We start from the raw sequence: 14,432 nt of genomic DNA on the forward strand, positions 1-14,432 counted from the left end.
CTGCGGGTTGGTTGTTTTTTTATTCCTGGGGGAACTGTCCCCACCAGGACAGACATGGGGGTCCTGCATGAATAGCATGCATAGGACATTAAAATATATCGTGCTGATTTTGAAGTCAGCATTATCACCAGCGTGCACTGCCGGAAATTGTGGTTTATTCTTCTGAAGAGAGGCGTGGAAACAAGATTATCATGTTTTCTGCAAGTGGTCCAGCTCGATCCCTGTGAATGATGTTTCATTGGCTCAGTAAGAGAAAAAAAAGAAAAAAAAGAAGCCAGATGTTGTTACGGTGAAAGCCTAAATACACCTGAAAGCACTTTAATTTGCGCAAGGGAAGGTGAGAGGACAGCTTCTTGGAAGCAAAATGTTGTTGTTGTTGTTTTTGTTTGTTTTAAATGATGTTTGTTGGTGCTTTTGAAGCTCTGCACACAGTTTACACAACTGCCAACCTTAATACATGCACATTAAAACATCTTTAAACAAAAATTTTAAAAAAGCAAAAAAAAAATGCTACACTTTCGGCAGATTTGTATAAAGCAGATTTATGACGCTGCTTCTCTCCCTCCGCGCAGCCCTTATTTCACGGTTCAGTGGGCTCACGCGGAAGGCGAGGGGAGGGTTTCTCTTGCTGCTCATTGGTCCGCGGCTCTCTCCCCGTCTCAGCAACATTTCCATTCATACACCCGGCGCTCCTTTTCAGACCCTTTTTCTTCTTAAATAACTCACTGTCAACATCATTGGAGAACGGACGGGACTAATTACATAGAATCTGGCGTTCTTCTATCGAGAGAAAAGAAAGAAGAAGAAAATAGATCCGACGAAACCCGCAGTGACAAAAAAAACGACAGGTGAGAGAAAAACAATCGCGTTTGTGAAAAGTCCTGCTCGGGCTACTCCGCGGCGTATAGAGGTGTGCATGCAGAGGGGGTGATGGGGCTAGGAGGGGGTCAATAAATCATTTCCACTTGTTTCATTGCTATTGTTGATGCGCGGTCACGCTGTAAAAAAGCAGATTACTCCGAGTGGATGTTTGGGCACGAGTCCATGTGGAGAAAAGAAACCGTGACCTCCAGCTCGAAGCCTTCGGGTGGATGCTAATGTCTTCTCATGCGCTGGACTTGTTATTCAAATATAATGTTCTCTTTATTCAAGGGCATGAGTAACAATGATATTCGGGTTTTGTAATCGAAAACAAATAAAATAAACTAAACTTGCCTCTCCGTGGGGGCTTTTAGTCTGTGTGTAAGAAAGAAAAAAAAGAAAATGGAATGCGTATTAGCTGAAAATCTGTTGGCTCTCGTTTATGATGGATAACAGCGAGCTATATAGATGCTTAAAATGTAACAGTAGAGGGGTCCCGGCCCGCGGGGCTGTCTCGGGGGGAGGTTCACGCCGTTATTCACCAGTCCTCCTCCGCCTAATTGGCTGCAGATGCGGTGTCCTATATGCTCTTTTTTTTTTTTTACCCTGTAGAAATTGAATGCATTTTGGGGGAACTTTATGAGGTGAGCCCTGCGTGTTGCATGCAGGAGCCGAGAAGGAGCAGGAGCCCCCCCCCCCCCCAAAAAAAAAGTATTTATACCGTGCCACGTTTATATGGACCCCCCCCCCCCAGGAATTCAATGGAAAACCTGAACGTGACATGGCGCTGTAAAATAGGTGGATAAAGTGCCATCAAACCCCACGGTGGCGTGTAAAGGTGTGCGTCTCCCACGCGGCTTTGAGATCAGGAGTGCATCCGCCACTCATTGTGCTCAAACAGCAAACAGATCCACGGCTTGTGTATTTACACTCCTGACAGGTCAGAGTGCACGTGCTACTGAACAGGAGAGCGATGGGGCTCGTGGAGATATACGTTATGAAAGGACGCAGACATCCACAGACGTGCTTCATCACACAGCCTATATATATATATATATATATATATATATATATATATATATATATATATATATATATATATTTATATAACAGCCATTTGTGGTGGTACATGCCACTGCCTTCCTATAATAATTGCGCGGGGAGGGAAGGGTTAAAGACACCGTCCTCTAAGTGCCCTTTCACCCCAGACTTTGTAAGCTGCACTTATTAAAGCGAAAAGTGTTTCAATATGTGGCAAGCTTTAGGGGGAACACGTGATGGGGGTGGGAATGGGGCCCTCTTCTTCTTCTTCTTCTTCTCCTTCTCCTTCTGGCTGCCCGGCTCCCATTGGTCGACTTGGAGTCATTCATGCATGTTACCAGCAGGCCGGTGGTGTATCAGTTGGTGTTGTTAATGTACGGACAGCGGTGATTAAAACCCACCCGGCTCTAGTACCTCTGACCACGCTTGGAGGAACACGAGCCCTCTTATGAGCGAGTCGCAGGATTACGCGTGCAGTCAGGCGGACAGGGGGCCATTGAGCACGTTGGACTCTCCTTTTTTTTTTATTTCGATGCAAGTGGTAAACCCAGATGTGGAAGTGCACAGCGGCCGCGGTGCTCCGTGGGTGTGTTCTGTACGTGGAGCTGTCATGTCAGGTGTCAGCGATGTCTTCATGGCAACGAGAACATGTACACGCAGTATTTCACATAACCATTGGAATAATACATATATTAAAAAACTGGTTGAAAAGGAAATGATAAACAATTAAATAATAATAATAATAAATAAATAATAATAATAATAATAACATATTAATTCCCTTCATTTCCCTTTTCCCAGGGCCCATTGGACACTGAGCACCCTTGGGCCTGTCTGTCAAGTAGACATGTTTCAAACTGTCCCTGACACGTCGTCATACGTCAAGGTAAGACCCGCGCACCGTCTCCTCCACCAGGTAATGTTGGAGGGACACACTGGGGGTCCTTTCACTATTGTCCTTGTCCTTTTATTATTATTTGTATTCAGGCTGTGATGTTCAACCATATATCTGGACCCAATATTTCTGACCAGTAATACAGACGAGTGTCCCCAGTCATTAGAAACAAGCCGAAATCAATGTTCACGTAGCACTTTATTCAATAAATAACATTTGAACAAAGACTTGCAAACATGATAACGCGTGCGCCATTACTGCGTTTTAGGGTCATTTTGTTATTTGCACTGTTTGAGCTGCAAAGTCACTGCAAAGGCTCTGTTGTGCTCGATTTTATTGTCTTAAGAAATGCTGCTGTTATGGCTCATTATTATGTTTGACGTCATGACCCCCCCCCCCACCCCCCCCCCCCCACACCCACACACACTCACAGCAACAGACACCCACACACACATACATTCTCTCTCTCTCTCTCTCTGAATGTAAAGCAAACATCGCACATCTGGTTTTTACATTTAAAAAAAAAAAAAAAAAACTACATCGCAGAGTTAAATACCTGCAACTGCTACATATATATCCGAGGCACTGCTAACCATTGCATATAAATATTTCCTATAAATATTATATGACCATATAATGTCAGGTTCATTGTGCACTTTGCTCGCATTTAGTCAGTCAGGTATTTCATCCATCGCAATAATCTTCCGAGGTGTGACTGCTCGCATTGTGCCGCATTAAAATGAGCCATTGTGCACAGGCGAGCTATATGGCAATATCTTCATAATCAAGGTATTTTTCCAAGGGCGACTTGTTAATGTTTTGAAGGCTTATTCCCCCCATTTGAATAAGGGCTCTTTTCATGGAGCCACATAGCGTTGTGCCACTGCAGAGAGACCCGGCGTCTCGGGGCTCAGAACAATTCCTGATCTGTTGTGAGAGAGTTGAATGTTTGAGGAGAAAAATATGCTTTAAAATGAGTCTTTCTGCTCCTTAATAAAAGACAGGAGGCCGAGGAGGGACAAACAGAGGTAGTGGGACTTGGGAAGGGAAGGAGTTAACTTTCAATTTCACACTGCTTTGCATATAGCTTCTTTGATTTGCTGGGGGAAATGCAGCCTGGATTATTTCTGTTTGTTCTGATTCCAATAATGTTATTTTTTGGGGATTTTTTTATTTTTTATTCGGCCCCGGATTTAAGGGTAGCGTGCATTTTTTTTTTTTTTTGCGTGCAAGTTGCTGCACTCCCTGGCTCAACCACATTCAGAGAGATATTGGTCAGTATGTGGCACGCCTCAATAGAAAACTTAGAAATATTCCTCATTCGAGCGAATCCACGGCCCAACATTTGGTTTTGTTTGGTTTAGGCCAGGCGAGACTGGAACTCTCCAATAAAAATAAATCTCAAATTAATTATGGCCTAGAGCGAGGGGCCAGACAGTTCGTGCTTATGTGCTGCAGACTACACTTCTTCTTTTTTTTTGTGCCTTCAGTATTTGGACTCGGGCTGTGTTTTAGCCCGAGAGAAGGAATGATATGAATACCAATATGCTGTTCAAAAAACAGCAAAGTTAGGATCTCATATCGACATGGGACTATTTTTTTTTTCCCATCTTCTTTCACTTGATAGCGCTCCGCCGAAAAGTTACAGGACCCTTAAGTTGCGACACGTTCTCAACCTCAGACATTATCCAATGAGGTGCAACCTTCAAATTTTAGAATAAACAAAAATAATTTAAAAAAAAAAAAAAAAACAATAATATATATATATATATATATATATATATATATATATATATATAAATATATATATATATATATATATATATATATATATATATATATATATATAAATAACACCACAAGAAGAAAACAAAATACATTGTTGGGGCTAATTTCCCACGTTGACTTGTTTTTGAGAACGTGTTATATACCTTGCAGCTGAATCTACTCGAGACTCTGTTAACACAAAATGTGCCTGATTAAAGAAAGCTCTTAAAAGTGTATATAGCTCGCGTGCGTGTTTCCATTCTGACAGATGGCTTTCACTCGTTAGGCCTTTTTTTGCGACAAAATAAAAACTCCCGATACCCAAAAATTCACCATAAATCACAGCAGATCTCACGAGCTAAACAATAAAGGCCGGGCCTAACAATTGAAAGGCTGCTGAACATAAGCTCCGCATGAGTGTCCGCCCACCTCATGGCTGCTTGCCCCAGCGCAGAGAACCGAGGAGCTACTGGCTCGTGGTGTAAGGAAGAAATGTCTGGCTGTCTCGATCCAGCGTCAAGCCAGATGTTCTGTGGTTCACTGTGTAAACCAACTTGCATCTGTTTATTGGCCTTCCAAAATGTTTGTTACCGCTGTGTTCATTATGGTCTTGGTAGGTCCCGGACCCCCCTCCTGTCTTCTTAATAATGACTGGGATGGCCAGGTATTTATGATGCAGAGAATAAGGAGAGATCTCTCACGTGATTAGAAAATCAGACCTCCCGGGAAAATCATGAAGGTTTTGATGTCTTTTGAAGAAAGAAAAAGTTATTTCTTACCACATGCATTTAAATTATTTACACGACCCCCCAAAACTCATTAAGGTGCAACACTTTTATTAATGAAACCTGATGACATGAAACCAAAAGCGCACACCACGGTAACACGCATATATATATATATATATATATATATATATATATATATATATATATATATATATATATAAAGCTGGTGTTTGAAGACATGTGGTTGATATGCCATGGTGAATCACTCCAGATCAAATCTTTAAGCACCACCGCAATTTGTCACTTTATCACATGTTCTATTTTCAATAAAACACCTCTGCCCAGGAATGTATAGCAAAACAAAAAGAAACCAAACCAGTCACTGAAGAGTTAAACAAGGTGTCTCCCTTAATTACACGAGTCTGAACTGGCCTCGGGCAGGAGTTGCCTTGACCCTTAGCAGGATCCAGATGTGGTGGTCCCAAGGGTGGGGGCCGGCCCTAGGCCCCTCCAGACCCCCAACTAGAGAGCAGACAGGCCGGTCCATGCTGTCAGTCGTTGCGGCGGCGAGGTCTCGTTTGGCCACTCTGGAGACTGAACTTCAACACTGCAAAAGATATCCATCATGACAATTTCAAGTAAATCGCATTATATCGTTTTTAAAAAAGAGAGTTAAATAGCAGTTTAATGGGACACCTTTACTTTGGTTCAATTAAAAGTATTTTTTTTTTAATCTAATGTGACTTTCTTGATGCTAATAATCTACTCAAGATTGTTAGAAAGTCCCCGATCTGGGTAAAGTCATCTACTTAATAGCGTTTCATTTGTCACTAACATGCTGAATGTGCTGATAAGTGGACGTTTCTTGCAGTGTTATTGATCTCCTCGCGTTTAGAGCTGGCTCCATGTCTAAAATTATGCTTGAATTGATGAGGGCAATTTCATAGGGGAGACAAAAAAAAAGGCGTGTGTGGGGGGGGGGGGGGGTAATACCTATAGTGGGGGTGGGGATTAGGGGATTTCTCTTTTCTCTTTTTAAGGCTCACGCGAGTAAGGCAAACAAAAAAAAAGCACATAGAATAACAAACGCAAACTCACTAATAACAATAATACCAATGGATTTAATACATGTGTGTCCAATTCTCAACCGCGCCTTTGTTTGCACTTCATCCATTCATTCCCGCTGAGCAGCAGACGCACACGTGTCGAGCAGACCCTCAGACTGCAGTGCGGTTATAGGAGCTGAATGCTGAGGCTTTTATATTAATGGTGTCTCAGGGAAACTTCACCGGGAGATGTAACAACAACAACAACAACAACAACACAAAAAGACAAGGTGCCATGCTGTAGGTGTTCGTGGTTTCAATCCGGATTGGATTTAGAGCTCGCTCAGTATAGAGAGAAGCATGTGAACACATTCAAAGATAAACTATATGTCATGTATCACCTCCACTATGAAACATATCGGACACAACTGAGAACCGGCTGATTTCCAGAAGGATGGATGGAGGCATGTGCAGATTGGAAGTTTAAAGTGTAGGCGTGAACTAAAAGGCGCTCCAAAACATTGGGATCACATAACTTAAAGAGTGCCCCCGCGCGACAATAAACCTCATTCCATGAACAAAAAACCTCAGTTAAATGTGTGCCGAAATAACTCGGACAAATAGAAGACGGAAAAAACCTTCCACACCATCTGTGACACTGGGAAAGAAAAGAAAAAAAGAAAAAGCAAGCCAATTCGACCAGCAGGCTCCACGGCAATGGCTGTGCGCAACGCAGGCATTCATCCTGTAAATATTTCCGAGCAGAGAAACATAACAGCGGAGCGAACACTCAATTGTTTTCCCTGCTTATCTCTCCGGGACAGTATCCTGCTTTTTTGAAGGCAGGGCTTTTCTTTTTTCTTTTTTTTTCTCTTTTTTTTTTTTTTCTCTTTCGGTGACACACCGCTTCCTCCTCAAACCTTCTCAAACAGTGGTGACTTCACTTCCCCAAAACATTTTTAGAGGAGAGAAAAAACTCAATCGGGTAAAAAAAAGTGTCTCTTTTCTCTGCGCCACATACCAGGGGGGGCTGGAATTAATTCAAGGAGCGTGTCATGTTTGGGATATTGTCGGGGTCCGCTGAAAAGTGCGCAAAATGGACGGAACTATTAAGGTAAGGGTGGAGAACGGGGTGTATGGGTTTGTGGGAGACTGCTTTTTTTTTTTTGTCGGAGTTGCGCCTCCTTTTTTTTGTGTGTGAAAGCAATGGTTTGAAATGCCCCTGTGTGTCGGTCTGTGAGCTGGGACCTCCGATCCGACGACGATGAGCGGCTTTCTTCTCTCGGTCTGAAAGCGGTAACCAGATTTCCTTCTTTTCCACCCTTTATTGTAAAGTATCCCACTCCTCTTTTCCTTCTCCGATATAGCTGATCTGTTTGTGAGGATACGTATACGTTGTGGATTCAAGGGCTTAAATCGGAATCGCGCTTTTGGGATTTTCTTTTTTTGGGGGGGGGGGGGGGGGGACCGAGCGCACAATTACGCACGTTTTTTTTTTTTTTGGAATATAGGCAACAAAAAAAAAAAGAAGAGGAGTGGCTATTTATTTCAGACAAGCAGAATGTACTTTTATATAGATAAAAGTAATCCACGAGGTCGACGATTGTTTGGTTTTTTTTGGTCTGGTCAGCGGGGATTGAGCAACATCCATGACATGGATGAACCGCTGGATACGAGGTGTCGAGCTGCGCAACAGCGGTGTGGCACGTCGCCCTGCTCGGTCCGGAGATCCTGTCGTGGGTCCAACAAACAAACAACAAAAAGAAAAGTGTGATGTTTTTTTGTTGTTGTATTCTCACAAAGAAATGCTCCGTCTCCCCGTGTTGATAATTGTACCGTCTCTCTCTCTCTCTCTCTCTCTCTCTCTCTCTCTCACTGAGAGCTTCGTGAACGTGCATAAGGACAGCATGTCATTTGGTAACTTCATGCGGTAGCTGCTCAGTTTGCAACACTTAAAACCCACAAGCTTCACAATGATACCTCGCCTTGCTCCTTATATATAGTTACACAACTATTTTTGAAAACGCCATGTCGGGTATATACCAAGAGCGCCGGTCTACATGCACTGTGGCCACTGCCCCCCCCCCCCCCCCCCCGCCCCCCCCCCCCCCCCCCCCCCCCCCCCCCCCCCCCCCTCTCCTCCTGGTCAGTCGAATTCCAGATGCATTATGGCTGCAGCCGCCAGATGTTGAATGGCAAGTCCTCTATTAGTCTGCGTGTCCTCCGGTTAGCAAGTGGACATGTGAGCTCGGAAGAAGGCTCGCAGCGTCTCGTTGTCGCTGCAAAAAGCAACGCGACGTGTTTTTTTTTGGGGGGGGGGGGCATTTAAAGTAGCGGGTTTGTGGCTGCTGGGTGTGGTGTGAGTTTTTTGGAACAGTGTAAACTTTGGCCAGACACAAAAAAAATGTCAGTCGGCGGCGGCGGCGGCGGCATATGGAGTCACTTCGGTGCCGTCACTCAGCGTTCACAGCGCGGCGTGATTGTGAGCGCCCGTGCTCGCGCGAGGACATTGGTGGGTGTTTTTATTGGTATAACGGGGGCAAGGAGCTGCGACAATGACTCTCATCGTAATTGAATCCTCGGGTGTAAATGACATGGTCGCTGTAGCTGCATTCATGGTCGCAAAAAAAAAAAGAAAGAAAAGAAAGGAAGTGGCTCTCTAGCCATGAGAGCTTCCTGCTCCACACAATCTTTTCCTGACAGGTTTCCTCTTCCTTCTTAAACAAAAGACAGGAATGCCCCCCTTCCTCCTCCTCCTCCTCCTCCTCTGGGTGTCTCCTGCTAGTTGGCTGTGTGTGAACGTCAAACAATCACACGTGTAGTCTGGATGTGGAGCTATTGCACATATATATATATATATATATATATATATATATATATATATATATATATATATATATATATATATATATAATACATATGTGCAGTCGGCTCCAGTCGCGTCGTGACGCATTTGGAGAGATGTAAACACAACAGAGGTGGCTCCCAGCAGGTGTCACACTCACACAATGCTTGTAATGGGGCATGTGGAGTTATGATTTATTTGATGTTTTTCCCCCCTTTGTCATGTGGCCCTGTGGAAAGATGTACTGCAAAAGTAAAGCTCTGATCTTGTTCATGCTTTCAGAAAACATCTTTTGTAAGGAAAAAAAAAAGAAGTCTATTTTATATATATATATTTTTTTACTCAGAAGTTGTAAAGGGCTTTTACTGAATCCGCTCAGTAAGAAATTCATCTTGATTGTTTAAGAAGGAAACTCTCTGTGGACATTGAGGAGCAGACAGAAAACTGTCTGTAACTGTGTGTGTGTGTGTGTGTGTGTGTGTGTGTGTGTGTGTGTGTGTTCCCCACCGATAGTGGAAAGAAAACGCAGCCACTGCTCTGTCATTCTCGCCACTTCTGCTCGTTACTTATTTAAAAGAATACATAGAAATGGGACTATCTTGATAGAAACACACCACTTGCCAATCATGGTTCCAATTGCACCGGCTGATATGTCACTGTAAATATAACGTGCAGCAGTCATAGTCGCTCAGTGAGCCCTTATCGGGCTGTAATGAGACGTTCCTTCACTCTCGCACACGTTATCATCCACAGACGAGCTGGTGTGCTCGGCTCCGATAGCGAGTCCTCTTGCCAGGCGTCAGACTGTGATGGATCCCCCTGATGAAATCACTGGAAAATCTAATTCTGGCGAGATGGTTAAATGCTCTGGAGAGGTTGAGCTATTTTAAATTCACCCATTAGCGTGAGGAGTAGTACACTTTATTGAATTAGTAGCATACAAACGTTGTTTTTGATGAGATTTGTGGCTTTCAAACTGTCTGTGAACAAAAAAAAGAAAAGATTCTCTCAATGAGGATTTGAGTTGTCAATCCGCTCCTCCCCACCGTATTAAAACAGAAGACAGTTGCCTTTTATTTCAGGGTGTTTACGAGCTGTCACTCTTAGTACATATACTTTAGACATAGTGGGTCTGTGGCATTACAACAGAGGGCACTACAGTGCAAATGTATCTGCAACGGTTCATGAACAAGAATGATTTCAACTTTAGTAATTCAGGAAAAGCCCAGAATGAGTATCAAATCAATCAAAATATGGCGCAAATATTAGGTCAAGTATTGGCAAAGCGATGATCAGCGAGTTGTTGTTTTTGGCTAATTGTATACAATCATTTGTTAAACATAAAGATGTTGTCATGCTGATGCTTCCTCTTTCATAATTCGAGACTATCTAGCGTTGTTTTGTTTGCGTTCATAATGCATAAAGCAGCTCTCACTGCCATAAAAGGCATTCAAGAGGGTTGAAAAGCGTGTTTTATTTTTCAATTCAGTGTCAAAATGGAGTCAGTGAAAAAGCATTTGTAGTCAGTGTTTTGGTGCATGCGTCAATAGAATATTCCACGTACATTATTAAAGTCATCATCCCAACGGGGATAAAGGAAAACTTTCTCCTTGCATGAAATGTCTTAGAATGGAATGATCCCAAAGTTATGGGAGATTATGAGGATATTGCTCTCAAAGAAGCAACTTTTTTTTTACGAAATGCAAAAAAAGCAACATGTTGGAAAGACTGATCAATGAATATTAAGTAGCCCCCCCCCCCCCCCCCCCCCGAAGCAGATATGTGGCAGTTTGAAATTAAATAATTCAGTCCTCGGGAATTAGACACGTCTTGGCCTAAGCTGTGCCATCAGATCCTATCAGATCCAGATGTGCATCAGACCCGAGCCTAATCCCTTGCAGAAGCATATGATTCTGATGAATTCACTTGATATTCTGACTTATTGTTTTTTTTTTGGGGGTGTTATTTTGTGTATCTGTTGGCTTGATCGTTGTGACCAGTGATGGATGGAACAATTATTATAACATGGGCTGAATGTATTGTGAAACAGTATCCCCATCACCAGTGTGAGATGGTGACACATTGTCCAACTCTGTTTATTGTTGTTTACTGAGCGGTGACATCTCTATATTGAAAGAAGGTAACACACCAAAGTACACAACGCGTGCTTTATACTTCCGAGACGCTACACGAGGAGCACTCACGTAATATCTTGGCCCAGCCGCGAGTGTCTGCGTTTGTTTTCTTTAATAAACTGACATTGCTCCAGCTGAGCCACAGCAGAGGGGTCAGTGTAGCTGCCCCCCCCCCCCCCCCCCCCCCGCCCCCCTCCCCTTGGCTTCTGTTGAGTCTTCAGTTATAGAGGGGAAGCCCGACGCTCAGACCGGACAGGAAGATCGGGGCACGTCAGGGGATTTTTGGGTCCAATGAAGTTAAGAATGAGCTCAATGAGAGAAAATGGTTAAACAACCAGGAATCTAAGACATTTTGGTTTGGAATATTTGTAATCGTCAGCTAATACAGTAAACGGGAGACTTTGAGAATAAATGTGTTTGTGTGTTTGTTGTTCTGAATTAATGGGTCATTAATGACTGACAGTGGAAGTAAACCAGTACCTTGGTAGAGCTCAGCCATACAACTGTCTTACTCCGCTGTGGGCGTGACTGAAGTCACACTAACATCAACAGGAAGCTATTGCTACGTGGGCTGTGTACACAAACTATTTGGATGTCAGACTGCGATATGACCCATAACTGCTCATAATTGCTGTAAACAAAAAAAATACTCAAGAGATTGAACATCTGACGTCACAAGATGTCAAATGAAAGTGTTGTATATGCTCATGAGTTTATTCTTATCACTCTTATGACATGGTTATTATGTCTCACCACTCGATACAGTTTAACATTTTGGGAACTAAGCCTTATCGCTTTCAGAGTGAGATGAGAAGATTGCTACTGCTCTCATATCTGCCTGTTATGAAACTACAGTCAGGAGACGGTGAGCCTAGCTTAGCATGAAGTAGCAGGGGGGAAACAGCTAGCCTGATGGCTCTATCCAAAAGTAGAATGAACTGCCTTCAAGAAACTTTAAAAACATTGAGTTAAACGCCAGTCAACCAGCAGGAAGTGGCTTTGCCTTTATGCTAAGCTAACTAACTGCTGGTTGTAGCCTTATTCTAAACGGACAGACTTAAGAGTGGTGTCGATCTTCTCATCTATATCTTTGCAATATAAGAGTATATCACACAATATTGAAGTACTCTCAACGTACGTGTGTATTGGTTTCTGATGACCATATATGGCCTATTTTGGAAGTACTTTCAGAGTCGAGAAAGACATACCAAGTATTTGTTCCTTCTACCTACAGGAGGCGCTATCAGTGGTGAGTGAAGACCAGTCCCTATTTGAGCCTCCGTACGCTGCTGCCGCCCCTCTCCCCAAGACAGACATGACTGCATCTGGCACACAGGACTACGGCCAGACCCACAAAATCAACCCCTTACCCCCACCGCAGGAGTGGATCAACCAGCCGGTGCGGGTCAACGTCAAGAGAGAATATGAACACATGAATGGATCCAGGTATGACGTGACATCTCACATTACTTTGTGTTCATTGAGATGCGAGTGTGTATTCATCTATTTTGCTTGTAATCTTCTCTTTACTTGGCCTAAGCCAGTTCAGGCCTTAGCCATCCCATGCCAAAGTCAATAGGGCTGGAAAAAGAAAACCAACAACACCCAATTTATCTGCTGATAATATTTTTACAATGTTCTCCTATGTGTGTGTGTGTGTGTGTGTGTGTGTGTGTGTGTGTGTGTGTGTGTGTCTGCGTAGCAGGGAGTCTCCAGTGGACTGCAGTGTGGGTAAATGCAATAAGCTCGTGGGGGGTAACGACACATCTCAGATGAACTATGGAAACTACATGGATGAGAAGAATGCCCCTCCCCCCAACATGACCACCAATGAGCGGAGAGTCATTGTACCTGCAGGTATGTAATGATTTTGAGGGGAAAAAAAGCATGTGTATAATAAAAATAAATCCTATCTGACTTGAGATGGATAAAGGGGGTAATACGTGTCATAAAACAGTACATCTGTACTCTCACTGCGTATTTATACAGGTGCTACTTATTTGAGGTGTTTCTCTGTGTTGCTGCTCAGACAGAATCACTCTTCTGTTTGGTATAATTCTGCCAGTGCCGTAAATGTTTTATGAGTCCCATTTCTATTTAGCTGGTAAAGCATTGTTCCAATGTGTTAGGTCACTCGTGGGAGCACGGCTGAACGTGTGCAGGTAGAGATGTCTGTTTGTCTGCCAGAACCCATATATTTCTTCACTGGTTTCACAATTTAATCCAGAATGTGAAATCTCACAGTTCAGTGAGTAACAAGTGCAATTTCAGGGTTATAGCCTTTAGAAATTATGTTTCAACACGTAAATTGATTATGTTGCTACACGTAAACCAGAGAGCCAAAGACACTGACTGTACTCCCCCCCCCCCCCCCCCCCTCCCCCCCAAAAAATGTGAAACATGTTGTTCATCTAATTAAAATTGAATGGCGCAATGGTCAATTTTTCCATTGTGAAGGCTTTTCATATGTTAGTGCTAAACGAATGCAAACGTCCACTCATCTATTAGGAGCTTCACATGGAGGCCACTCCCTAACCACGAGTGGTAAATATGGAGTTTTTGGTTATGCAGTATATCAGACTCGGGTCAAAGTGTACTCAGAAATGTAATGCAAAACATAGTTCAACGTTTGAACCAACACAGGAAGATCATTTATCTGGATAAGAGTCATATGCCAAATACTAATCATGTGGTTAGAACAAGACAACGAATATTTACAACTACCTGAACAAGATCTGCTACTGACACAAACATCTGTTTTTAATTTCTTCATTGCTTCCCCCCCCCCCCCCCCCTGCCTTTTACACTCATATATGAAGCTCTCCCAACTCCGTCTTCCCTGGTGTCTGTCCAGGAACAGTCATCCTGGAGTCAATAAACTTCCCCTTCTCTCCCATGCAGACCCCTCCTTGTGGTCCCAGGACCACGTGCGCCAGTGGCTGGAGTGGGCCATCAAGGAGTACGGCCTGGTAGAGATCGACACGGCCATGTTTCACAACACGGACGGCAAAGAGCTCTGCAAGATGGGCAAGGACGACTTCCTTCGGCTCACCACCATGTACAACGCCGAGGTGCTTCTCTCTCATCTCAATTACCTCAGGGAAAGTAAGTACA

The 14,432-nt window shown here is 43.4% G+C and overlaps 1 protein-coding gene across 6 annotated transcripts in view; it reads left to right on the top strand.

Annotated features, from left to right (window-relative positions):
- The first annotated feature begins 636 nt into the window (after positions 1-636).
- Positions 637-14,432, top strand: part of fli1 (Fli-1 proto-oncogene, ETS transcription factor) — a 34,380-nt gene continuing 20,584 nt past the window's right edge. The window contains exons 1-5 of one of the 6 annotated variants that reach the window (XM_034548176.1): positions 637-848; positions 2,704-2,788; positions 12,553-12,764; positions 13,021-13,175; positions 14,220-14,423. In XM_034548176.1, the coding sequence (XP_034404067.1) occupies positions 2,750-2,788; positions 12,553-12,764; positions 13,021-13,175; positions 14,220-14,423 (610 nt within the window). In that variant the 5' untranslated portion in view covers positions 637-848; positions 2,704-2,749. Of the gene's footprint in view, positions 849-2,703; positions 2,789-7,243; positions 7,453-7,503; positions 7,635-12,552; positions 12,765-13,020; positions 13,176-14,219; positions 14,424-14,432 lie in introns of those variants that run through there. The other 5 variants (XM_034548172.1, XM_034548171.1, XM_034548174.1 and 2 more) reach the window with 5 other exon arrangements.

The sequence above is a fragment of the Cyclopterus lumpus genome, chromosome 13 (genome assembly GCF_009769545.1).
Source record: "Cyclopterus lumpus isolate fCycLum1 chromosome 13, fCycLum1.pri, whole genome shotgun sequence".
Classification (NCBI taxonomy): domain Eukaryota; kingdom Metazoa; phylum Chordata; class Actinopteri; order Perciformes; family Cyclopteridae; genus Cyclopterus; species Cyclopterus lumpus.